The sequence below is a fragment of the Diadema antillarum genome, unplaced genomic scaffold, assembly GCF_040938485.1.
Source record: "Diadema antillarum isolate AM-2024a unplaced genomic scaffold, OU_Dant_1.0 seq00001077_RagTag, whole genome shotgun sequence".
Lineage (NCBI taxonomy): Eukaryota > Metazoa > Echinodermata > Echinoidea > Diadematoida > Diadematidae > Diadema > Diadema antillarum.
In genome coordinates, this window is record NW_027271900.1 from 36788 (window position 1) to 64679 (window position 27892).

Sequence of the window (27892 nt, forward strand, 5' to 3'; positions counted from 1 at the left end):
GATAATTGATTTGCCTTCATTGGGGAAAGACACCATTTTTGTGTCAATGGACATTACTACGGAAAAGCTGTGACGGGCTGGATTCCTAGCTGGACAATATTAAGTGAATCATCATTCAACGCATCAACTGGACGTGGTCATCACAACATTTGGACTCTGCACGTTTTGCCGTGGACGTATATCGTGGATTTTACCCCAGATCTATACCGTGGACCATCGTAACCTGTACCTCTGGAGTTATGTCAGAGGAATCATTCATCGGTGCATCGCGGATCATTCGTTTGTGCATCGAGCATCGTATTTGGACATTTCCAGGGATATTGCGTGTAATGCGTACGTAAGTGATTCCATTACTGACTATATTTGTTTCTATTGATCATTATTGTACTGATGTGAAACCGATTACCAGTCTGTACCCACAATATCACTGTTAATAAACCGCCTGAACATCAGTTGATTGTTTCTTTTGTGCGATCATTCTCAGAGTGATTTTGGTCGTAACAATAGTCTCATGACAACTTTTACTTCTTGGTGTTTCATCAGTGTTTCATGCAGAATACTGTGGAGTCAAGAGACATGTAATTCTGACAGAAGAATTCAGCAAGTGCATGCTGCTTTAAAAATCCACTGATTACTGCATGATCTGTAAGGGGCATACACTGCAATAGAAACACACACCTTCTTCGGTGATAAACTTACTTCTCGTGGGTATTAACATCGGCGCCGTGGTCAGTGAGCAGCGTCAGGCACTCTAGTATGGCGTTCTCCGAGAGATTGCTTGAGCACACGGCCATGAGGGGGCTATACATGACTGCAAGACACAAAAACAATAACGGCAAAGGCCTGTGAGAACGACACTGTAGGGTATACCAATAATCTCTCTTGTGCTACTCTTACAAAGCTTTTATAGGTGGAAGGATAAAGATGATACCAATTGTAAGAGATCTACCCTCCCTCCTCGTATTGGCTAAATTTTGCACTTTGATAATGAAAACATGCGGGTTATGTATCATTCATTCTATACCAAGGTCAAATTTGCCTTAAAGAATAGAGTAAAATCAGACTAACATATTATGAAGTGGTAGAAGTTTCATATTTCCTACTTCACTTCTAATTTTAGGAGATGTTCTTAAACGAATCTCCACAAAATTTGGAGGATTCAATGGTTAACACCTATTTGCCCAAATTACGGTGCCACAAATTCACTTTCCTTTTTAATGCTTATCATACATTATTTCTGGTCAGTTTGTTTGAATTTACTCCGTAAAGGCCGTCTTGAACATGGTGTAGAAGTGCACTTAAAACCAATACCTCAAGAAGTTGCAACACATTGGTGCTCTAGAATTACTGTCTCTTTGGTGCACTACGATCAATTCTCTGTGTGTTGAAGAGGACCTTAAAACAGGTGTCACAAACTCAATTGCCTGCTTGCTTGGGGCAACCAAAATTGTCCTTTGGGCGAGTAAAATGAGTGGACACTTGCTTGCAAAAATTAAGGGCCCCTAGCCCCATACTGTATTGAGCAAAGGAGGAAATACTTTTAGGAATGTCCTGCCCAGCATACGATACATGAATGGATCAATGTTGATATGCATAATTTGGATTAAGTGCTACTTCGCACAGATTGTACATCTCAAAGTCTGTAGAAAATGACATTGTCTTGCATATAATCCCACTTGCAGTTAGCTGCTCGCCAAAATAAGTTTCTATCAATCTGTTAACCATTATGGACTGGAGAGCTGGCGATGAAAACTTGGCCTACAATCAAATGAGTCAAGAGCATGAGCGCTGCACATCAAGAGTTAACTAGAAACAGACTTCCCAACCCTAACCAGTATGATCCTCCAAGTTTTGATAGCAGGTTTAATTCAGAACAGCTCCTGAAGTTGGAAGTGAATACAGGAAATACAGTTCTAGCAAAAATTTCATTCCCCTTTCCTCCGCAGACCATGGGATGTCAAATGTGTACCTGTACCTACACTGCACCCTACAATTTCCACTTTAAAGTTTTCAGCTTAGCAGTTGTATTTGAACATAATACGTAAGGTCTATCAACAACAACAACAAAGTGTCTTCCCAACTTGCATACAGACTGACATCATGTATAAAAATGTAAATAACACAAAAAATAACTCTTGTGTTTGAGTGAAATTTTAAGTACTACATGAAGAATTAGAAATTCTAACAGTCATTTTTCCAAGCACCAGGCTCAGCATGACTTAAACAAGGCAAGTGCCAAATTGTGTCTCGCCCATTCGCGTACAAGGAATTAATATTCTTTATAACTACCAGAAGTTAATTGACCTGCTTATGACCTTTAACCTTGTGGTGACCTTCAACACCCCAAGAGACATTTACCATCCAAGTTTGGTCACAAACGGACAAAGGGATCAAAAGTAATGAGCCATAATTGAAACGCGCCATAAAAACTTAACATTGGGCCCTAAAAATTTGTTGACCCCTTTCTGTGACCTCTGACCTTGTGATGACCTTTAACTCCCCAAGGGACATCTACCGTCACAAACGGACATAGGGATCAAAAGTTATGAGCCACAATCAAAACGCGCCCTAAAAACATAACATTGGGCCCTAAGAGTTTGTTGACCCCTGTCTGTGACCTTTGACCTTGTGACGATCTTCACCTCCCCAAGGGACATCTTCCATCCAAGTTTGGTCACAAACGGACAAAGGGATCAAAAGTTATGAGCCATAAACGAAATGCACCCTAAAAACTTAACATTGGGCCCTAAAAGTTTGTTGACCCCAGTCTGTGACCTTTGACCTTGAGGTAACCTTCAACTTCCCAAGAGACATCTACCATCACCCAAGTCTGATTGCCAATGTAGCAACATGTGCTGATTGCCATTGTAGCAACATGTGCTGTGTGATAAGAGAGTCTTGCAAGTAAACTTTAACGTATGACCTCAAATGACCTTTGACCTTATCATGTGACCCCTTACGGCACCATAACATGAAGGTACCCCAAGTGCATCCATCACCCAAGTTTGATTGCCATTGTAGCAACATGTGTCGAGTTACGTGTGATAAGAGAGTCTTGGAAGTAAACTTTCAGTTTTAACGTATGACCTCAAATGACCTTTGACCTTATCCTGTGACCTCCAACGGCACCATAACATGAAGGTACCCCCAGCGCATCTATGACCCAAGTTAGGTTGTAATCCAAGCAACTTATGTGAAGTTATTTGTCAAACTATGCATAACACTTTCGTAATAATGTGGCACTTACACATGTGTATGTATACTGTATAGGGTATGGTGGAAGGCATCGACAGTATTATACAGGGAACATAAATGTATGGGCATACAAATTCAACACTTGTGTATGAAGGACTATTAAAGTGAGTTTAATATAATTTGCATTTCAGTATTTTGAATCAAATACACAGGGTATGCAGACACATATTTGTAGTCATGTTTATTGGTTTCTGTTTTTAAGGTAATCCTTTGCCATTCAGACCTGACATTAGTTCAGGAAGGGAATACTCGGCTTTATTTTATTTTAGGAAACTGGATGCTTACATTATGTTATCTGCCTCATAAACAAGGATGTGACACCCACAGTAAAAACAGGTGGACCTCACAGATAGATCCTCTTTGTTATACTCAACTTCCCCACCTAAACAAAAAACACTTACTTTTGCTTCTTTTTCTTTGAACTCTACCATATATTCTACCTTGGACACATAACACCAATTATCCCTCTCAATCTTTTTGGGGCAGTGTATGTAATCATTGATATTAAGCTTAAAAAAAAAAACACCCCCCCCAAAAAAAAAAAAAAAACAAAAAAAAAAAAACAACAACAAAAAAAAACACCAAAATACAAACAAATTGTTTTACACATACAGCAAATGGCACTAAGATCTGTTCAATATTTCCTTCCTGGAACATTCAAACCCCAACCCCATGGATATGCACTGTGTCAACTGAACTGGCTTCCCATCAGGTCCAGGATCCACTACAAGATACTTCTACTCACTTTCAAATGTATCCATGGTCTTGCCCCTCCTTACTTATCTGATCTCATAACCATCCATCACCCATCCCGATACACCCTCCGCTCCTCACAAGGTATCACACTGAATCACCCAACTTCCAAGATGCTGGCCACACTTGGTTATAAAGCATTTTCATCTGCTGCTCCCAAACTGTGGAAGCAACTACCCAAAACTCTCCGCAGCCAGCAATCTCTTGTCACCTTCAAAAAACATCTAAAAACCCACTTGTTTCATTAATATCAATAGTCCACTGGTAAAGCGCATTTGAACATTATGTTTATGGAAAACGCGCTACATAAATGTATTATTATTATTATCATTATAATACTCACAGGATGCCCTGTTGAAGTTTGGGTCAGCTCCTTTCTCCAGGAGGTAGCGTACCACTGCGGGCTGGCCGCAGCTAGCCGCATACATGAGGGCTGTCCATCCTGCCTTCAGCATGCAGTCAACTGCCATGCCTGTGAAAAGGGAAATAAGAGGCAATACAAAAGGTTAGAGCTATTTTAATTACTGCGGAGACCACATGCAGACGTGGGAGAGAGAGGCGTAAAACTATCACGGTAACCTTTGTGCATGGTAGAGATGACCATAGCTGTGTAAATCATCTCTATCACACTTGCTTGAGCTCTCAGTTTGCTTGACGTTGTCATTTTGGAACTTAGCACACAACTATCATCTTGCGCACTTGAAGACAAGACTGCAAATTGCTTGATTCGGGTCAGATTTCTGCTTTCTTGCAAGCATGCTCAGTTTGGCCGATGTCGATAGGTGGCTTGCCAATCTATAAGTACACAAGTGTACATACATTTGTCAATCTATTAATTCTAATCAAACATAACTGGTTGTACGAGTCCCTACCTCCAACCATGGACCCTATGCTCCAACCATGCTGATTAATCAGGGGGTGGGGGATACCAGTATACTCTGTACTCTACAAGTGAGGGGCCCACTTTATATTTCTAGTGCCAATTCTGGGTTTATACAGCGAACAAACATGGGGGCCTTTCCAAGAAGAAGAAAAATAGATAAACTAAAATATAATTTTAAAAATAAGGCTCAATTTACTTACTTTTCTGGCACAAGTTCTGGGTTTCATAAGCTGACAAGCAAGCAAGCAAGCAAGCAAAAGCCTTAACCGCAATCTTCAATGTTTTTCTGGTACCACTTCTGCGGTGAAGAAAGTGGAGGGGCCTATTAAGTGGTAAGCCCCTTTTTATTCCTAGGTATTATGCAAAAATTGGGGGGGGGGGGGGGTAGGCCAAGCCTCCGATCCCCTGATCCCCTTGGTAAACAGCATTATGATGATGCACTTAAATAAGTACCATATCAATTTCATTATAATGACTGTTTGATATTCAAAATTGTAGCATTGAGGTTTATTTACAGGCACACACATGTTTATGCCTGGAATTTCCCATCTAAGTTGAGTAAGTTTGGGTAGTACTAGTAATCTTAATGTGGCACAAAGGTAGCATCAAGTCACTTTAATCTGTAGCCTTCAAAGGATAACTTCATCTTGTATGCATGGATTAAGTGAATGCAGCAATACTAGCATATCACATTAATCAAGAGAAGTTTGAGGGAAATCGGACAATCCATTTAAAAGTTAGGAATTTTTGAAGCTTTAGTGCTGCCTTTGTTGAAGGAGAAGACTAAGGGTACTACAGTTTGTGATGTATGCGTAGAGTGATATAAAGAAAATATAAAGATAATTCTAACAAAATTCTTTGGTTTGTTGCTGAGGTAGATTATGGGTAATATCATTCTCTTGCCTTCTGAAAGAGGCAAGTCAAGTTCTCTTTTACTATTAAGCGAGAAAGCGAAAACAGTGAAGAGAGTTTTACCCATCAATGTGAAAAAAAACCAATGTGAAAAAAGTGTGAAAATTGTACATTTTCAGCATGCATCTCTTTTTGTATAGCACGATCACTTTGAATCAGTTCAAAGTCAAAATCTTACAAAACACACACACAAAAAAACACCTACAGGGAAGTTTATAGTTATACAAAACTCACTACTCTGGAGCAAAACTGCAAGTGGACAGTTGTTATGTCCCATAAACCTATCAGAGAGTATGGGGAAACTACTTGTAACCAGAGAAGCATGTTTATATCCAAACTGAAATCTGGTGAGCTACTAATCACTTTTCTCTATTCAATACAATCGTAAAAAAAAAACCGCGAGGTACTTTCATTTCAATTCATCTAGTCAGTGGAGATGCTTTGTATTGTATAATGTTATCAACTTTTCTGGGAGAGCATATATCCTGTGTAAGGAAAACCTACCACTTGAGCTACAAAAATAAGATAGACTAGATAGATACAAACTGGAGAAAAGCATGGGTATTACAGTAGCTCTTGTGCTGCATACTGTAAAACCACAAATTTTCATGTGCATTTAAAACTCTGGTGACTTTGCAAGGAGCTAAAATTCATTAAAGCTTTTATCTACACACACCTGTTTTTACTATAGATGCATGTTTAGCAGTTCATATTCAGTTTTGTTGTCTTTTATATCATCCAGAAGTGTGTGTTCAGCAAATCCCCATATCATTAGTCTACACATGTACAATGTACTTGCAATTTTTCCATGGTCGGCAATTCGCAAAAGTTTCACGCCCCCTCCCCCGAAAAAAAAAAAAAAAAACGGTCACTGGCTCCAATTCGCGAAAGTGTCATGCTGCACATGTTTTTGGTTTTACAGTAACCCAGGCACTTTTTAATATATGAGTTGAATTAAAGGTACAGTTTACCATTGGGAGCAGTGATTTTAGAAAATGTTCGAGTTATCATATTTGATGCGTATGTGTAGGTCAGTGATGCACAAAACATCCTACCATATAAAAATTTTAAAATAACAACAAAAAAACAATAACAATTAACAATAAAACCTAAAACATTTATAAGGAGATATCAATATTCTTCTCGCTAAACCATAACTGTAGATGGTTTAATCCAGAAACAATTTTATAACGTATTGTTCACTTTTCGTATATTCAACAATAGCACTAAAGCTGGGTTTTGTTTCACCTGCAAATGGTAGATAATGCCTTGAAGTGCTAATATAAATAAGATTCAATGGCAAATTCCTGGGCAAACTTTGCACCTTAACATTTTGACTGGTACCTCTTATACCCTGTTTAGAGTCCCCCTGTCTAAGGAGGACCTCAGGAGGACACCAGGAGGACATGCCAGATGAAAACAAGCTTTTTTGTTTGTTTGTTTTTTCAATACCAACTCAGCAGGGGGTATATAACTTTTCTTCATGTTGATTTCAATTGTGTGCAGGTCAACTGAGAACCTGCTGGCATCATGCCCTCATTTAATGTTTAATCATTAATACTTACGTGTATACACTTCTTCTTTGTCTAATTCTGAGACATTCTTGGATGCTTAATCTATGAATCGTTAAGGGTATTTCAAACATTTCTAGTTTTGGGCCACTCAAATTTTTGGAAATTACTATTCAAATACAGTAAATCATACTTGTAGTTTTTATGCCATATTGAAGAAGATAGAATGAGAATTTTAAATACTAACAATATTTCCTTTTGATGAATTTCAAATATTAACAATATTTTCCTGCCAAACATAAAATTTCATATTGAAAAATACCATGATTTTGAAGAAAAAAAAATATGATTTTTCCAATTAGTTAATACCTGTCAAGTTTTCCAAATTGTCTACCTATTTTTGTTGATTATTATTTTATAAAACCACTGCAGAAATTTCTAGGTATTTATCTCTCTTCACTGCTAAGATATAAATCTGCAATATCTGTGTCACCCCCATATAATAATTTTGCTTTGGAACTTTGTGCAAAAACGCATATCTTACCATACATTATTTGAAGCTGTAAAAATTAACTTTCATGATATAACTCATTTTTCTACATAACTACAAAAATTGCCCGTGACATATTTCAAGTGAAAAAAAAACAACCACCACCAACAACAACTGATATGATCAAAAAGGTACGGAATGCACCTCAGCAGTTTATGCGTTAAATGCTCCAATAATGTCATTTAAATAGTTAAAGTGAACTTCAATATGGATTGGTTTCCCTTTAACGAGACATCCAGTGCCAAGGGATAATCATGACTCACAGATTGGGTTTTCCACGAAAAATAAGCTGTGAGAGAATTCCAGGATGTTCCCTCAACAGGTGGATATCACTTATTGCTTTGTGCACACATGGTTGTATGTAGCCATGATCACACCCACATTTAACCCGCTGAGGACGAGTCCCAAGTATACCCGGGCAAGCTTCTATGGGAAATGCGTGTTGTAGCAAAATCAAACCGTCCTCAAAGGGTTAAAGCTGAGGTTCTTACTCTGGCTTGCAAGACATACCAAGTGCTGTAGAATTATTTTCTAAAATCCCTACAATGTGTTAGACTTGAGAACGAGAACCAAAGTTTGGGCAGCTCTGTCTTGTTTCCCTACATAAAAGAGAAACTTCCCTCCATATTCCTGCTATTTACAAAACATATCCAAAGAACACTGAAACCTTCAGAGCAGGACAAGTTTCATTTAGATATGACACAGAATAAGAAGTTGTTGCATTTTAAAGCTAGACATCCTTGGACAAAACAGTGGTATCAGTTGCAAGCGCCATGACTCCAACGATGGCTGCAGTGCCTTTGCCTGAAATTCTCCACCTGCGACATCGCAATTGCCACAGCACTGATTTAATCAGATACGGAGAGTCTTGTACCAAGCACCCTCTAAACCACCACTTCTTGGCAGCTTCAAAAATGTCAACCCCTATTTCCTAAACAAGAAAAAAATTGGGACACTAGGAGGGCATGGCACTGAAAATTTCTCCAGTGAAAGGCAACACTAACTGCACAATATGATGCTTATCCTCTACTTGGAGCAACATAACATCCTACTAGAAACACATTATTTGGATGAGTCTTGTGGAATTCAGGGAGGACATGATGAAAAGAATTTATTTATTGTCTGAAAGGGCAATGAAAGACTGAAATGTGAAATAAATGAGTTCTGTATAAAGCTGCTTTGAACATGATAGGATTTGTTTTACATTTATCTATCTGCATGGGGAGAGTGTTACTTGACGAAGATTAGTTTTTTCATCTTTCTTCTTCTTGTATTTCTATTTTTATTCTTTATTTTATTGTGTTTTTTTGGTGGAAAAATGTACAGAAAGTAGGTCTAAAAGTTTGTTCATCGCTGAATTCATGTACTGGAATTGTTTACTCCTGTATTCCTACACATGGCTTATATCGACTGTTTAGCTTCATGTTTTTGAGGCTTAAAAGAGGTTTCTATTCTGGTGATCATTGTAATAAATGTAGTAATTCTTGACTTGCCAAGAGCAGCCACTTCACAGATTTGTGTGTGCTGACCTGTAGTGTCTTGTATCCCCTGCATAGCCTGTATTTTTTTCAGCTTAATACCAGCATAGTCTTGTTTATGTACATGATGTATTTTTGAGAAACACACTGCTGTGTTGAAAGATTACTAGTGCACAAACCCCCTCATCAATGAGTGTTTGAGAAACAAAACAAAATCTTGAAGACAGCCAATCCCTTTTGCATGCAAATTTTTGAAAAGTTGGTGAGAACACTTACATAATTGTAGGTATTGAAGAAAACACTATTTGGAAACGTTGTAAATTTTGAACTCAAGAAGGTCTTTATTTGTTTAGCTAAATTGACCATTAAGATTTGAATAAATTTTTCATACTACGAAAAAATTACAAATCTAAACTACTAGTCTAGTTTTACAGACCTGTGTGATGCACTTAGTGGCACATGTAGTTCATAATGTAAGTGGTGTGTTGTTATTTGCCATCAATTACAAAGTAAGAGAAGCTAGTGAATTCTTCTTTTCTGACAGCTTTAATATGCATTTGGATCTTTTGTTCGAAGTATTTAGTAAGTACATTGTATCATTACAACCACAGGAGGATTAATGTATGCAGCTGTGCCTAGTACACAGAATACGTTACGGTGAGCGTTTGGTGCATTATTTGAATTTTAACGGCTAATAACCTTCAAATATCAGAGAAATGTTAAAGCTACAACTGTATACAATTGTCTTGTCACTCTGGTGGAGTATATCATCTTCTGTGCTATTTGGGAAGGAATGCAAAAGGGAGGGCCCATTTATAAAAACTTGCTGAACATTGTCCACGGCTGTGAATAAAATTCAGGCACAGAAGTGGATGTATGGGACTATGGCATAATGGTTAGGGCTTTCCTTTGTGGCTGCATTTACACGCATCCAGAATGAATGGTTTTTAAAAATAGAATTTTGCACTGGCATACTAAAATTGTTGTGTGTGGACAAACACAAGAAACTTGTTTATAATTTTGCAATAAGCATCTAGATGCTAAAATCAATCCAGATTTATTTTTTTCTTCTTTCACTATACCAGTAGTTTGCCCATGGTGTGTGTGTGTGTGTGTGTGTGTGTGTGTGTGAATGGCAAGCAAGGAGAAAAGCGATTTCCTTTTTTTTTCCCCTCTCACAATGCAACTCACAACATAAAAAAAAGTATAAAGAAAGACAGCATAAACCAATGTGAACACATGTATAACATGCATGAATGATGGAAGTCGTGGCTCATTCTATTTAATTTTCCAAATTAATCACCTTGATGATATCCTACACCACAATTTCCTACTTTCAATATGATAGGATGCTCCAATTTCTGAAAATTCATACATTTCCCTCGGGGCTTAAATGACATCATTTCCATCTATTGCAAAATTACATCAATTATATCTGATGACCTTCAAAGGCTTCATGCTGATTATCATAGGACCTTCCAGCATTAAGTGTTGGCCCACACTTTTGATATAGAGCTCTACTTTAAAAACTGCTGACAAAATCTGCTACATAAATCTGGAAACTTTTGCGCACCGGTACAATAATAGCAGCACAAAAGTACAAACCTGCAAATATTGTTTGTAAGAGTAACCTTGCAGAGTGACAATATTCCCCCCCGGTAACTCACAGTCAGCAAATTCAAAGGCATGCATAAAGTATAGTTTGTCTTCAATATTAGACAGAGCACGAAACTTAAATTGCACAAAATTTCTTCTTATTATTACAAACTATGGTGATTTCATCATACATGTATTTCGGCACTGAACTGCCTAAAAATCTTTAAACTGCAGTCCGCGATGGCAGTAATGTCTTCAGGTATGGAAGAGTTAAACAGGAAAAAGTTAATGCACGTCTCTGAAGGTCCATAATCTACAAATGAGACAACCTGTATTTGAGCTAGATGGGGTATTAAAGGGTGTGTACAGTTCTGGTCGAGGTGAAAATTTAGCTTTTAACGTTTTGCGAGATATTCAGAAACCACTCTATGAGATGTCAAAGAGCATGCACTTCTAATGGGTATCAAAAGTTTATTAGATGAAAATCGGTTTTGAAATGGCTGAGATATCCAAAAACAAGGTGAAACAAAGAGATCCTAATAAAGTTGGGGCATGTCGCCTTTAATTATTAGCACTTTTTTTTGATATCTCAGCCATTTGAAAACCAATTTTCATCAAATAAACGTTGAATCCTTCTTAAAATTACATGTTCTTTCATATTTCATAAAAGGCTTTTCATTATCTTACTTAGGAATGTTCAAAACATGAATCCCTACCTCAACCAATACTGTACAGTCCCTTTAAAGGAATAGTAAAGTTTTGGTTGAGATGGGGATTCAAGTTTTAACTTTATGCAAGATAATTAAAACCCATATGAAATATTACAGAGCATACAATTCTAAGAGGAAATAAAGTTTATTTGATGCAAATCAGTTTTGCAATGGTTGAGATATATTCTAATACAGAGCAAAACAAAATGGTCCTAATAAAAGGTGGGTCCCACCCTAATACTGTACAACAAGGAATGTTGCGTGCATTTTAATTTCGCGAATTTTGCGAGAGCCAAGATTCGCGAAATTAAAATGCATGTGAAAGTTCTTGTCTACACTGTATGCATTGAATGTTACAGGTAACTTGTGAAAATTTCATGCCGCGAAAAAGGCCATTGGCTCAAAATTGCGAAAATTTAATGCCGCAAAAATATTGTGTTTTACAGTACTTTAGAACCACTTTGTTTTACTTTGTTTTTTGATATCTCAGCCATTTCAAACCGATTTTCATCAAATAAACTTTTAATTCCTCTTGGAATTGTATGCTCTTTAATATTTCAAATGGGTGGTTTTCAACCCATTAAGGACAGACTGATTTTGCTACAACATGCATTTCCCATCGACGCCTGCTCGAGTATACTCGAGACTCGTGCTCAACGGGTTAATTATCTCGCAAAAAGCTAAAACTTGAATCACCATCTCAACCTAAACTACAACATCCCTTTAAAATAAATGCACATAAGAGAGCCCCTTTAGAATAAATGCACATGAGAGCATCTTGTATTTATCAGAGCATTACCATAAATGGAATTATGATTCATCTTGGACTGGTCACTATCTGTACAACCTGTACGAACAGTCTTCAACTGACCTCGGAGGCCTGCAGCATGTAACAGACACTACAAATTAGCCCTTTACAACTTTCAAGCATCCATCGCAGCCTAAAAACAGGATGCATTATGTAACGGCACATTCGTTATCTGGATGTGGAAATTTAACTGTTTAATAGTCGGAACAGGACTATTCCTTCATCGCCATACTGCCATGCAATATCTTATTTCGTGATAAAACTGTCCTAGAAGTGCGCTGAAGTTGCTAGGCAAATGCACTTTGTATCACAGTAGCAATTCACTTTCTTTCACAAGCAATAAAAAGATCTTGAAGAATGTGTTCAGGCACTGCTCAGGTGACAGTTCCAACATAAAACAGAAGCTTTATTTTTTCACAAGTCTTTGTGCTGAAACAGTACACTTTGTTTTTCAGCGAAAAAAAGGAGACATAATCAAATTGATTTCTGCCAAAATTGTTGTTGCTGGAAAGCAAGTTTTACTGTACTATGACTTCAAAGTATAACCTATGTACTTGCAGAAACGAGTTTCATAAAAAAAAAACTATTCTGTTTGAAATTTGTGGCACTCCTTGATGTGGACTCATTCATCGCTAAGTATACAAACTATGCTGCAGAAATAAATGAACATCACATGGAATTATCTTTCTGCTAACACATTTATTGTATTCAATTCCCTGTTTGTTTGTGATGAGTTACTGTATACGCCGAATATTTCACGAGGTTTCTATTTTCGTAAATTTCGCGAACCAGGTGCTATTCGCGAAATTAAAGACATGCGAAAATATTGACACTGATTCCGATGTGAATGTGACATATGCGTGTACACTCTCCGTTCAGTACAGGACTCCGCGATTGCGAATTTAACTCGCTGAGAACAGACTGATTTTGCTACAACACGCATTTCCCATAGACACCTGCCCGAGTATTCTCTGGACTCGTCCTCAACGGGTTAACCACTCGCGAAATCATTGGGAATTCCCGATTCGCGAAAATTTAGACTCGCAAAATATATGGCGTATACAGTATTGCTGCAAAGTGCTATCATCATATAAAATGTAAAATGTTAAATCCATACAAGTGTGTGTGTGAACAGGACTAGTTTTGTGTAAATTGTGCGATCTGTAAGCACGATCAGAGATTAATCAGTCCAAACTGTACAATGCTCACCTAAATTCATCAGCTTCTTTGTCTTGCGCTAAAGCAGTACTGTAGTACTGATGTTTGGTTTGACATCTCACATGAGTGGCTCCAAGTTACAAGGTTTTTACACATAATCACTGATCTCCAACATGCTGATAATCATCTTTCTCTTCCGAATAACAAAAAGCACAATCTGCCATCAAGCATATCCAAATATTTTGGAGTCATTGGAATGATTTTACTATTAAAAGCCACTTTGTGGTAACAGTCTAGGGTGCGATTTATGCATAAGGGCTACTTTGGACTCAACTGGTGCAACAAAAAAACAAAACATAAACTGGCTGATCACACTGAAGCTAATATTATAGCTAAACATATACACATTTGTATGTTCTAAAGAATGTAGACTGAATTTAACCCCCTCCTCCCCCCCCCCCCCCCCCCCCCCCCCACGAAAAAAAAAATGGTCCGGTTGAATTGTGTGAATTGCTTTCATTGATCATCTTCATTAAAAAAAAAGACTCATAAAGTGTCATCAACAATAAAGTACAAGTACAATGCTGTATGTACACATGTACAGACATTTAAAAACCAATGTTAAACAATGTCAACAATCTTATTGCTAAACAAACATGCTCTGGAAATCGTATCCGAATGTTGGCATATTGTACATAAGAGTACTGCATTCACAGGTAACAAGCCCAATGTGGAAAAGTGGTCTGATATGAAACTTACCACATCAACATCTACTATAGCACTTGAGTCAGTTTCATAATCCACGCATGTACTATCAAGTATTAAATCAAGAGTACACATCACAGCACAGCCTTACATGTACTTCAAGGAGCTTCCTTGTAAAACACAGTGTTCAAGGCTGCATTCATCCACTATTTTGTATTTCATACCCAAAGTATGGAATCACGTTTCAATACATGTTTTGGAAGGTATGTGTAAACATAGCTTGAAACATATTTCTTGGGATGCAGCATTTAAATCTAACAATCATGATACATGTACATACATGTAATTAGAAAGTAGTTGTCACTGTGCAGCTGCTTTGTGCCCTTTGACCCAGGATGTACTGTAGAAGTTGACTAAAGGCATGCAATATTTATAAACACGTTCCAAAAAGGCTTTGCTGGTGTAACTTCTAGACAGGAACGTATTCCAGTTTACTCATCAAATCATCCTTCTTTATCTACGTGTACATGTATGGGCCTTTCAAAATCGGCATTTCAGATCATGAATGAAATCACTGTTCTTATATAGCCAGAAAATGTCTCAAACACATTTGGAATGGCACAATTGTAAGTAGGGCCTATTACCTCACAATTTTTTTTTCAAAAGGTCTGCTTTTCATGGCCGGTTTGAGTCTGGCCTGAGGTTTCTTTGTGGACCATTACAAAAGAGCCGGCTGAGGCTGGCCTTGGGTCAACTTTCTTGTGCGTATGTAACAGAGGTCTTTAGTTTATGGAAATCTTGATTGTAACAGAATAATCATCAATACTTGTGGCACGCTAATAGACCAGTTCGTAATTCCACTTTGCGCATGAGCAGAAAAAGGTCATTTGTACCAACAAGCATTTTGGTTTGTAAATTCACTGAGATAAGCATCTGTGATGCGATGATTATTCATGTGATCCTTATCTAAATGGTGCTTGCCACCGCATCCACCTGACAGCAAGAATGGTACATGTATTTCGCAATATAAAAGGAAATAGGCTGTAACTGCATTCAATACAAAACAATGAAATGGATGCCTGCTAAATTGTCAACTGATGGGGTATTCTGATCACCTGGGGGGTGTTTCATCAACGTTTGTCAGCGCTGACAAATTGTCAGCGCTGACAATTTCAGCAAAATCCGTGGTTTTGATTGGATGAGATGCTCTGGTCACTGACTGTTACTATGGTGATTGTCAGCGATGACAACTTTTAGCGCTGACAAACGTTGATGAAACACCCCCCTGATCTAAATGCAAGTTCATTCTTTGTTAGAACATGAATTCCATAAATACTGTTGTTACGTCAGGCAAGCATATGCATTATGCCGCTTTGAAAACGAGTGAAATGCCTAACCAACTGAGAAAAAAGAAGGTCATTTGTACCAATGTGTACATGAGCTAATTACGAACTGGCTTATACTTGCGGCACGCTGAATTGCTTTAATAGCAACTTTATCCTGTTGAAACTCATTACATAGCTCAGTAAAGTTAGATAATATGCATTCTTGGTATACCACTGAATAAACAGTGCCTTTTTTTTAAACCTGAGGAATTTTAAACAGACGACAAGGACCATTCACTGATAATGACAGATTTGAACATTAAAGAAAACTTCACGTTGCAATGGTGTGATACAAATTTATGTTGGTCCATGTGCTGTGCTTTATGTAGACTGCAGACGACCCCCTTAATCTCACATCAATTTAATGGTGGCGACTGTATCATGTCAATGTTTTACGCACTGGAGTCCACTTTGAAAGTTTGAAGAGGCACAGAAGGGGGTGGGAAGTGAATGGAAATTGGTGCCCAACTGTGAAACAGGCCCTCTTCCAATCATTGCATCGTGACTATTTATTGACTCTGAGAAGCTAAAAATTTGACACCTACCAAATTTAAATCACAGGGAAGGAGTGAGAAAGGGCAGTGCCAAGTTAAGGTTACCAAACAAGCAAAGAAAAAAAAGACCAAAAAAAAAAAGAGAAGAAAGTGCTGAAATAAACTTCAAAACTTCTGTCGTTAAAAAGCTACACCTGCTGACTAAAATTACTTTACTGGCACGCACAAACTACTGTACTATATTTGATAAAAGCAGGAAATGTTGAGTATTACATGTTGGTGCATTATGCAAATTTACCAGTAGGTTTTTAAATTCTATTTTTCAAAATTTATTCCAATATCTTTTTCTCATCTTGGGGTCATCATAAGGGTAGAGGTACATTGTACAATAGCACCAGATTACTACCTCACAGCAACTTCCAAGCTTCTAATTATGCATGAAATGAATATAAAAGTCACCAAAATCAACAAACAACAACATACACTCACATTATCACAATGACAAATACGTTGTTCACTTCACAGAGCTCAGCTCTAGCATCGTGAATATTTCTTTCCGGTTGTGAAATCAAGACCTGGTTTCAATTATGTAAAGGTCCTAAACCTCATTTCGAGGGTTCAAACTAGCCTGACTTCAAGTCTCTGGGGCATTTTTGAATAAATACTATATCCCAACCCTAAAATCAACTCGCCTTTTTCCAAATAGGGCAACTGAACTCATAACTTGTTGATTTCCTTGAACAGGGAAAACAAAATATTGTACAGTCTGATATTGTCAGAAATGGTCATAAACTCATTTTTGGTTTCCTCAGGATTACTTGACAACTACATGTACATTCATTACTATTCAAGAATTGTGGGATTGTTAAAAAATACGAGAAAACCTCATGATACATATAAAATTAAGATCCAGAATTTCACATCACATACAATATCTCAGAGCACACGCTCTTCTGCCATGTAGTTCATGGGTGCTTGTGTACCACAGAGATGTATAGGCCTACTAGATGCCACTGAGAAAGGACAAGTTCACCTTCATAGACATGTGGGTTGAGTGAATGCAGCAATATTAGTAGAACGCATCAGTGAGAGTTTGAGGAAAATCGGACAATCCGATAAAAAGTTATGAATTTTTTAAGTTTCTGCTCAGTCACGGCTGGGTGAAAAGACTACTATAGCTTGTGATGTCACATGAGTACAACGATATAAAGAAAGAATAAAGAAAATTCAACATATTTCCATTTTTCTCGCATAACAAAAGAACACTCGACTTCTCTCTTTCAGAAGGCAGGGGGAATAATAATACCCTTAACATACGTCAGTAGCAAGTCGAAGAAATGTGCACTTTATTCAAAAAGTAAAGTTTTGTGGAATTCTCTTTTTATTTTCCTTATATAGTTGTATGCATGTGACATCATACACTGTAGTAGTCTTCTCTTCCAGCAGTGACTGTGCAGATACTTAAAATATTCGTAACTTTTGAACGGATTGTCCAATTTTCCTCAAACTTTGTGTTCTACTAATATTGCTGCATTCTCTCAATCCTTATGTATATGAAGGTGGACTTGTCCTTTAATAGCTCCTATTCACTTGAGACGAACTGCAATTATATTCCCGTTGAATATCATTGGTTGAATGGAGAGAATTTACAAACTGTATCAAACTTTGAGGATGTAAGATGCAAAAATGACTTTTGAATTGATTCTACAACCCAGTGTACTTCATTACTTTGGTGCTCTTATCGCATACTTGTAGACACTAATCTTTTTAGTACTAGTTATGGTTATGAAATAAGATTCAGACCAAAAACCCTTTTAAAGCCGTTCAAATCTCAGACTATGCACTTCACTACACTCATGAAAAGAAATAACAGCCTTAAAACCAATGTGTATAGAGCGAAAGCAGCAATATCATTTTTTTTTCTTCAAATCAATGAAAGATTGAGGAAAATTGGGCAATTGATTCAAAAGTACTAAAAATTTTGAAGGTTTCAGTGTTGCCATGCTGTATAAGAAGCCTACTACAATTAGGGTCATCATTTTGGAGAACAATCTTTAAGAAATACAAGGAGAATTTCACAAAATCTAATTTCCAATGAAAAGTACACATTGCATTGATGTGTAACTGGCATGCTACGGGTAATATTATCCCTCCTACTTTTTTAAAGAAGTAAAAACGTTGAGTACTTTTTCAATATGCTTGACAAGTGAAAATATGTTGAATTTTCTTCATTTTTTTCTTTACAAAGTTTGAGCTTTGGATAATTTTCCTGCAAAATCACGAGGCTTGATTTGCAAATTTCTCTGTTCCCAATATGTCAAATAGAAATTGGATCATCGAAGCAAGAAATGACAATTTACACGCACGGTACATGTACATCACCGCTCTCATTTACTGAATGTAATTTCACTTTCTACGGGTCATCTTATTAGGATTCGGAAATTAGAAAACACCTTACAAGGTCACGGATTAGGGAATTAGAAAACATCTTACATGGTCACATCGAACACCACAATCCCTAAAAAGTCTAATTCACATTTAGAAGGCATTTTGGGTCTTTTTGAAAATCAACTGATTTTTTTTTTCCAGCAGCAGGTGATTATTGTGTCTGGAAGTTATGATCTACATGTTTCAAGATGCAGCGTCATCAGAGCCGCCGCCACCACCAACACTGCTCTTGACATAAGGGGGGGGGGGGGGTAACGCAAACACAGCATCCAGCATATTCATCATTTCACGCTGATGTAGCTGATTTTCTTTTGCTACGCGAACGTCATCAATGTTCAGCGGATAATGAACTAGATTCTTCTTTCATATTCCTTGCAATTTTCGGTCCTTGATTCATCACTATCCCATGTGACTCTGTAAATTTGTCTTCAACTTTCAAATTATTAGGTCTTCCACAAAACACAAAATAAATCCACACTATTGCCATTTCTAACTACATGTACTACCAATAACAACAAGTATGCACCCACAGAAGTATTTTATGAACTGAATGACGCTATGCCTACAAGAAAACCAGGGTACCTCTGAAGTGACCGTGAACCGCAACTATAATTTTCTGCTATACTTTACTTATACTTCGAACCAGCTTCAGATGTGATACCGTAAAAAAATGGCAGTCTGCAAATGAGAATTTCCATCATTCAAAATGACTCGGGTTAAAAATGAGACAGCAACTGTGACATGCTCACCTTTCGCTATGAAATCCTGCACTTCTTCGAGGTTTCCTCGAGAGGCAGCTGTCTTGAAGTCATCCATGGCTAGTGGCGAACCTTGCTGGTCTCTTTGCAGCTTGGAGGGTGTGGCCATGCCGGAGCCCCAAGTGCTACCATTTGTGGGGGCATGGTTACCATTACCCTGGAACCAAAATATTGAAATGGAAGAAGGCAGGGATGAGGGGTGCGAGTGAGTATATCCCCCTGTTCAGACACAAGCCAGTTAATACCAAAACTCCATGAAGAAACAACGTATATTCATTACATAGCCGTCAGACCGCTCAGACGCTAATCTCGACCGTTCTGGAAAACGTTGTATACATTGTAGATAATGTGCAGTTTCTCACTGCGCATACTGTTATGGTCATGAGTGACAGGTATAGGGTCACTTTTCATGCACATTCCATTAAGCCCTGCCCAGTTATACCGTTCTATGGTCGCCATACATTCATATCATGCATAATGGACATCATGGAATGCTGATTCGTTATCAAGTTTTAGTTCTAAACGATACTCTGACTGTTGTTTCGCTATACATTGTTTCGTTAAACGTTGTTTCGTTAGTTAGCATTCAGACGTGTAAATTTCTCATATTGCTATACTATTTTAAAATAGCTATAACGTTCTATTTTTTCTTTTTTTGCATCTGAACACCCTGTGAGAGACACAGCGCTCCCTGAAAGAACAATTTCACAACTTCTCCATTAATCACCCAAAATACTCGTTTGTCTGAAGTTACGGATAACATGGGAGATAGATTTCTGATTTTTTTCACGCAGTATGTACTTTTGCTGTCATCAGCACTTAAGCTTATAAATAAAGCTACTCTTCTATTCAATGACTGTACTATCAAAATTGTCAAAATCTGAGCATGCAGATTGTGGGAAATTGATTTCTTGAGCACTTTTGAAATATAGGCTTATCTGGATCTGTCCATTCTAAAAGCCAAAACACGGCAGTTAGTCGCTTTACACCATGAGATTACTGAGTGAACTCTCTTGTTGAGGTGACAATAGGAAGTTGGCATGCAGCTGTGGAGTCCACTTAGAAGACTGTTCATGAACAGAAAGATAAACAATCCGCAACACATTACGTGCAGTCTGGTAGATCCTGAATGTAGTAACCTCTTGCTGACCTTTTTCTTTTGATTTCACAATGAACAATTAAAGGTGTTGTCTGACAATGATTCAAGCTTCATAAATCTGAGCTGCATCGTTCTACATGTAACCCGTGTTTCTAATAATGAATACAAAATAAAGCAACAACAAAAAAAAAGTTTATAAATGATTGCTATTTAGAATACTTTCTGATTTTCAAAAAAATAAATAATGTACCACCAAATCTTTCCCATGATCAGAAGTGTTCCCTACAAAACATTACTGAAATGGGTTTGCTTGCATGACAATATATTCAGCCCACAATTTTCGTTTGGAAGTTCAATTTATTGAACAGCCCACATCTCTACAAAATTTTCTGTTAATGTGGGCCTCTCTTTTCCAATAATAGATGATTTAAGACACATGAGTTTAATATATGAATGTTTTAAATAAATTGTTTAGCACTGATTTTTTAGTTTGTATATAACAGGAAATGTGACATTTGAAAGAAAATTTGATTTGATTTGAACTGAAGAAGACATCTTGATGGCAACAGAACAATTTTAAAACTTTTTAAAATACAGTGTACATCATGTTTCCTTGTTTCAACATCACTACACAGCTCAATCAGCACTGTTCAACTATCATTGCAGGGCTCAACATTATCAGCAGTGGCCCAGGGCCATTAGAAATTGGTGTCAGGCCACTAAACTAATCTTTAGGTGGCCTGATAAGGCAACTAAGATTCAAAATGGACTGTTACATTTGTACTTTTGCTTTTATTTTGAAGCACTACATAACTTGTTAAGACCACCAAAATTTCTGATTTTGAAACTCAGCTGCCCCAAAGTTGCTACAGATATTACACCACCTTAACCGAAGTTCTGCACAGTGAGTGCATATTTATCTGCAAACACGACCATTATCCACAAACTTTAAATGAAATCATGCATGAAGGGCACATTCTTTCCATTTTCGTTTTGTGAATACAACGGGTATATTTGATTCATCTGAGTGAATAATTCAGAGCTAGCAATCTGCTGGTTGTTCACTGGTCTGAAATCAATGGGACAGTCTGACTACCTGATGTTTAAAAACAGGATATAGGACAAAAATACTCCCAGCTTCTTCCCTGGAAACGATCAGTAAAAAAAGTAAAGAAAGTAGTAAAACAAAAGAACGTTCCATAGATACTATTCATAGCTCAGGTGATGTGAACATTCAGGATTATATGGAAAATATTGGACAATATCACAGTCTACAACTGTATTTGCATTTCTCAGGGGAATTAATAAAACTGCCATGTAAACACATTGATCTTTCTCTCATTTTGAGTATCTTTACACTGGAGAAAGCTTACGTGGAACTGGTTATGTTATCAAATCTGTACAATATCTGAATGACTAGCACAAAATGTTTTTAATTTCAGAGAAAACAGGAACTTTAAACATAAAAATGCTACCTATGAGTATTCAAAAATACATTGTAAATTTAGCACAAAGCTTTAAAAATTCTCCAAAAAAAAAAAAAATCTTACACTAATGGTGATGCAACTGTCTCCTTCACAGGGTAGGCCAAACACTTGGACTTTGCCCATTGTGAAATACATCCGCATGAAAAAGAACCATTTCAAAGAAGGGTTAACAAACAGGTGCGTAGAAATGTTTCCATTCAATCTCAAACCAGACAATAATGTGTTAAACCACACAAAAGGGGGTAAAGTTTGATCAATCAAACCCCATAGAACGTGACAATGAATGCAATTTGGTGTGGAAAGGTTTTACTCTTTTGTTGTCTTTTGTTGGATGAAATTGTTGGTTCATCCAACAATCACAACTGTGCTTGACACACCCTACACACGTATTACCATTTAGATAATTCTCTCATTTGAATTGACTTTAGAACAAGACTGCACATTTTGAATTCCTAGTTCAGCTGGGGCGTGGCATTGGCTAGATTTTTGTCAGGCTTATTGCGACAAAATAAACTGCTCATTTTGTTTTTTCAGCAATGTCCATTACCCCTAAAGTACATGTCAAATGTAAAAAAGAGTTTTTCTTATTCCCCCCCTCCCCCCCCCCCCCCATTTTGTTGTCATTGTTAGATTTGGGTGTTTTGTTTTGATTTTGTTTTTTCTTTTTGTTTTTTGCTCTAACCTATGATGCAAGATTGCAACACTTTAGATGGTGGTTGAGTGAGAATGAGGTATAGTGTTAATAGGGGGAACATTATGAGAAACCCAAAGCCAGGTATGTAACAAACAAACAAAAAAAAGGTGGGTAAAAGTTGGAACATTTGCTATCAATGATGACACTTTTACACATTTCGGAACAACTTTACAGCACTGCTGCGTACAAACCACTTGTACGTATAACGACAGCTGTGCTACAATGTATACCACGTACAATGTATCATGTGTATTATTGTACCAAGGGTGCAGCCAACAACTTGAGTAGGTAAGCCCTACTTACAGCACAGGGGTTTAGTGATTCAAGTGATCAAGTTACAGATTTTGCTGTAATGTGTTGGAGCATCTTAAAATGACTTCTACCAGACTTTAGCGACTCGTAAGCGAGTGTTTTTGGTTGTGAAATATTGAGAGTGAGATTGTGCATGTTTGAAAATCATTCACAAGGTGGTGCAAAACTACAGTGTACACTAGCCTCCTCGAATAATAGTGGGTACGAGTACAAGCTGGTACATGTATAACCTATGAAACCAAAACAGGCTTAATATAATCAGTGTATTACAGAGAAAACGTCCATTCATGATGTACATGCCGGATGTTCTCAACAGCATGCGGCGACAAGGCCCACAGACAGTACCTTCTAGGGGGGTAGAAAGAAGCATCTTCCTGGTAGTACTGTGCCTGGTTATATTCTTGCCTTTAGTTGTATGATAGATAGCTAGTGAATAATGTCTAATGCTATGTGTTCATGGCATCGTAATTGGTAGGTCAATTCTGATATTTGTGCAGCTGCCCAAAAGAAGTAAATGCTAGATTATATATATTTTTTTTTAATTGATGTGGCACCTCAAAAAGCAGCAAAAAGGATGCTGTCAGGAAGGTTAAACACATTTTTTTTTTTTAAGTTTTGTCAGCATTTTGAAAAAATAAACAAATGATGTGGAGCCAAAATAGGAAGGATGCTTGCGGGGATGAGAAGATAGCTTTTTTTCTGTTCTTTTTTTCTCTTGGCCTAATCCAACCCCTGACCCTGATGACTCCAAAATCAAGCGAAGACCCCATTTTTTCCATTCCTTCTCATGCCAATTTGTATGAGCAATTATTCCCCTTCTGGACTACATTTCAACTTTATATTCTCTCCCATTTTCTTCTTCCTCAAGAGCCGTTGTCAGGACTTACCTTTCCATTATTACCCTCTCCAACAGCTCTCTCCCATAGCAATCCTTCCCAGCATCCACTCAACCCCCGCCCCCACCCCTTTGTCTTTCTCACTTTTTACCTCTGCCAAGGGAGGAGGTTATGTTTTCGTTACCGTTGGTTTGTTCGTTAGTTAGTTAGTTAGTTCATTCGTTAGTTTGTTCGTGTGCAAAATAACTAAAAAAAGTAGTTAACGGATTGGAATGAAACTTGCAGGAAAGGTTGAGAATGACACAAGTAACAAACGATTAACTTTTGGTAGTGATCCAAGAGTTTTGGGGGAATTTATGAAGGATTTTTGATATTTTGGCAGGTAGGGTCAATGAACTTGGGAGAGGGAGAGGAAAAAGTTAAAGGTTGGTAAAGTCATGGAGCCAAGAGAGAGAAGACCAGTGTAGATTCAGAAAGATGTTTCAGGCTGCGTGTATTTGAGGTTTGCATGCGCGCACTAAAGTTCGTGCTCTAGTTTCTGCTAGGGCGAGGCGCGCCGTGCAGCTGAGGGTTTATGACGTAACAAAGGCTTCTATATTGGGAAATCAGGCAAATTTTTCAGCATGTAGACCTATGGGTGGAAATGACTGATCTCTATGGAAGAGCCCAAAGAGCTTTTCCCCAGCGGTAGAGAGGAGAAAAAATCTCTTTGGGAAGAGCAAGATCATCGGTGGAAAGTAACTGCTTGGCAGAGGTCTGCGCTCTCAGAGTGCTTTTCTAGTTATTGTTTTCCTCTCTTTCTTTTACACTTTAGTCCCATCTCTCCTCAAATTTTCTCCTTCCTTCCTCCTTTTATTTCCTCCTTCCCTCTTTTTGATTCTGCATTCCATTGTCCACACCACTCACCGACTTCATTTGTCTCCCTTCGAGTCATGAAACATCTTTCGGAATTTACACTGGTCTTCTCTCTCTTGGCTCCATGACTTTACTAACCTTTAACTTTTTCCTCTCCCTCTCCCTCCTTTCTGTTTCATCTTTCTCCTCCTAAGGATTTCTGATCCCTTAACCCGATTTTTACTCTATTCTTCCTTACAACTCTCTCTGTCCACTATCTCCCAGCTCCACCACTGTAACTTCAACTTCCGTCTCAGCGCTGCCCCTCGATTGCAAACTATTTGCATTTCCATGTTGCTTCCTTCCTACACTTTCTTTCTACACTCTTCTTTTGCCAAGAACAACCGAAGAAATGGATCCCTACAAGGACTACATACACATAGTGTTCACTGTTACTGCAAACCTCTTTCTAAATATTTTACATGTTTGAACAGGGCATATTATTTCCAGTCATGCATTTATACAATATAGACCATTAATATCTTCTTTTTCTTTTTTTCATTTTGTGGGAAGAGGTGGATATTACAAAACACCGGAAAGGACATTGGAATGTTGAAGACCCGATAGCATGTATGATTACTATGAAGGCTGGTCCGGCTCAGGTATATTGAAGAATCATTGTATTAATTATCACCACTGATCTCTAGTAATAGTATCGTGTAGACTATAAACTCTAGGCCCTAAAGTAAAAATCACAGAGCCGAAGAATTTCAACTTTCAACTGGAGCTGGAGTCTATCTTTAATACCCATGGGTGTATGCAAGGGGGGGTCGGAAGGGTCGTACGACCCCCCCCAAATTTTCAAAAGGTCCACTTTTTGTAAAAGACATTTTTGTTTTTCAAGGGCTTTTTACCCTATCTATATACAACAGGAAAAAAAAAAGTGACCAGGTGGTATTCCAGCAAATTGTCAAAAACCTCGTAAATTCCGTAACTTAGTTTTAATCTGCCATACCTTATATCTAAGGTTTAGGCCTAAGCCGCACTGCCATGTTTACCGATTTTCCTGTCTCCCATCAGCAACTCATCGAATTGGTTGACTAGACTACACACTTACAGCTGGCCTACTATTACACGCACCTTACCCTATGACAACCGCCGCGTCCTGACAGCCGGGCGGCACAGCAACGCGCGGTTGCTTGCGCTCGCCTGCTCCTTACTTGCTTCTAGTTGTAGGACACTGCAATTCAAAGAGGTTCTAGAATCCTTTCTTGCTACAGAGGCAAAGTTAGGCAGGATTGACTATCTCTGAAAATATTGTCAACTCTGGAATACTAGTATTGAATGGTCCGCAAAACTATTTACTATATACTCAAGAAGGTGTAGCTAGTCAGCAACATTTTAAAGGCCTAAATGCAGTTTTCAACTTACCGATTCACAAACTTGTAAGTGACCAACACAGGTTTTATCACCAATTTTAACATAAATGGGGTTTTTAAGTATGCCTAAAAAGTCACTTTTGTATGCACCAAATGGCCCCATTTTAAGATATAGAATTCAAAAACTCCCTACCGTGGGAGGGCGGACACCCCCCTCCCACACCCTCCCCCCGCTTGGCCGCTCCGCTCCCTCGGCCTAGGTCGCATCGCTCCCTCGCGAAGATAAAGGTCCAAAAATCGTGATTACGACCCCCCCAGAAAAAATCCTGGATACACCCCTGATACCGACGAGTGTATGCTTTGATGCACACATTCGCTGACCGGCTCTATTCCCAAAATGTACCCTGGGGCTGCGTTCACATAGAAGTATTCGGTATTCAGTATTCGCTATTCAGGCACCGAATACACCATCATCCGCACCGTCAACTCACCATCCCATGCAGTGAGGATTTCTTCCTCCTACATCCCAGCAAATCTTATTAACAATTTCTAAACTGCATCAAAATGTCAGTCTACATGCCTATTTTTGCTAAAGGGCAAATCCAGACCAAAAGTGTCATTATTTCATAAACGAGAGACGGTATACGCTGCAAGAAAATCGAACAAGCTTGATTCCCACTTTGCTATACTTTTCGCAGCTATTCGGTACTTTCGAATAGTGCCCTCCTATGTGAACCGTTTGGAGGAAATCTTATCGTTCGATTCAAGCTATTCGCGTGCCCTCGAAAAACGAGCCCGAATACCCGAATAGTATACTTCTATGTGAACGCAGCCTGGTGGGCAGTGAGCCACCAATGGATCCCCATGCTACTGCCTGGCAATAACGACATCATACGGTTGTACGGGTCATACTGCGGTATACTGATAACTGTTGCGTTTCCACTGGTGCAGACATTGATTGACATTACACAATCATGTTACCGATAGATTGTCCTTGTCCTTGAGATTAGCTGCAGCTTCTGCATTACCTGGTACTTAAAAATATAAATGCCACAGGACGAACAAGAATCATATTCAAACTGAAATGCATATCATCACCATCAGTAAATCATGTTTTCTGTGGTGTAAACATGGAGCCCTTGTCCTAGGCTTGAGATAGTTGCAGCAGCTTCAGCTCAGCTCAGCCCATTACGGCCCCAGGCCCCACCGCACGCGGCTGTCTACGGACACGGTAGTACTACAGTACTCTGATCCCCGGACTGTCGACTGAGTTGCCCCCAGGATCTAGGCCTAACCATTATAATGGGACATCTGCCGTGGAATGTAGCCCTCGCCCTCCTGTCGCTGTCCTACTACTAGATCGGCAAGCTTGAACTTCTTTTGAATTAAACTAGAAAGTTAATACCAACCTGTGACTTGGTCGAGAAGCCATCCATGAAAAAGATTTCGGAATCGCTACTGTCATATTCGTCCTCATATCCTGCGGGAATGTACGCCATGTTTCCAGGGACAGTCGCTTATTATTACAGTAGCTCGGGACAAAACTAACGTAGTAAATTTAGTTCCTGTAGCAGCTGTAGGTTAGTATTGTGCACGTGCACAATGCCAATGGCATCAAGGAGGTGGTGGTAATACGTACAGTTTTACGTACTACATTACAATAGCAGCCTGCGTTAGCCTCTTTTTTTTTCCTTCACTGCGTCAACAACACACTTTTCGCACGTGGGGACACGTTTACACACTCAGCTTCTTGATCTTCTTTATCGCTCCTTGTATTTGATTAATCGCGTGTAATACGGAGTACTGTCCTACCACCTACTACCAAACGCCCCGCAGTCCATGCCTGC

General features: G+C 38.4%; 1 protein-coding gene across 1 annotated transcript; it reads right to left on the reverse strand.

The window, feature by feature from the left end:
• Positions 1-535: 535 nt before the first annotated feature.
• LOC139743422 (ankyrin repeat, SAM and basic leucine zipper domain-containing protein 1-like) lies at positions 536-27786 on the reverse strand. The gene is made up of 4 exons (XM_071653905.1): positions 27455-27786; positions 19396-19561; positions 4352-4480; positions 536-811 (listed from the first exon to the last, which is right to left on the reverse strand). The coding sequence occupies exons 1-4, from the start codon at positions 27542-27544 to the stop codon at positions 696-698; spliced, it is 501 nt and encodes a 166-aa protein (XP_071510006.1). The 5' UTR covers positions 27545-27786; the 3' UTR covers positions 536-695.
• Positions 27787-27892: the final 106 nt, after the last annotated feature.

Coding starts and splice junctions, on each gene's coding strand:
- LOC139743422 (XM_071653905.1), bottom strand. CDS start 27,544: ATGGCGTACATTCCCGCAGGATATGAGGACGAATATGACAGTAGCGAT. Junction 4,481..19,395: donor GCAGGATTTCATAGCGAAAG/GTGAGCATGTCA, acceptor CCCTTTTCACAG/GCATGGCAGTTGACTGCATG. Junction 812..4,351: donor AAACTTCAACAGGGCATCCT/GTGAGTATTATA, acceptor TGTGTCTTGCAG/TCATGTATAGCCCCCTCATG.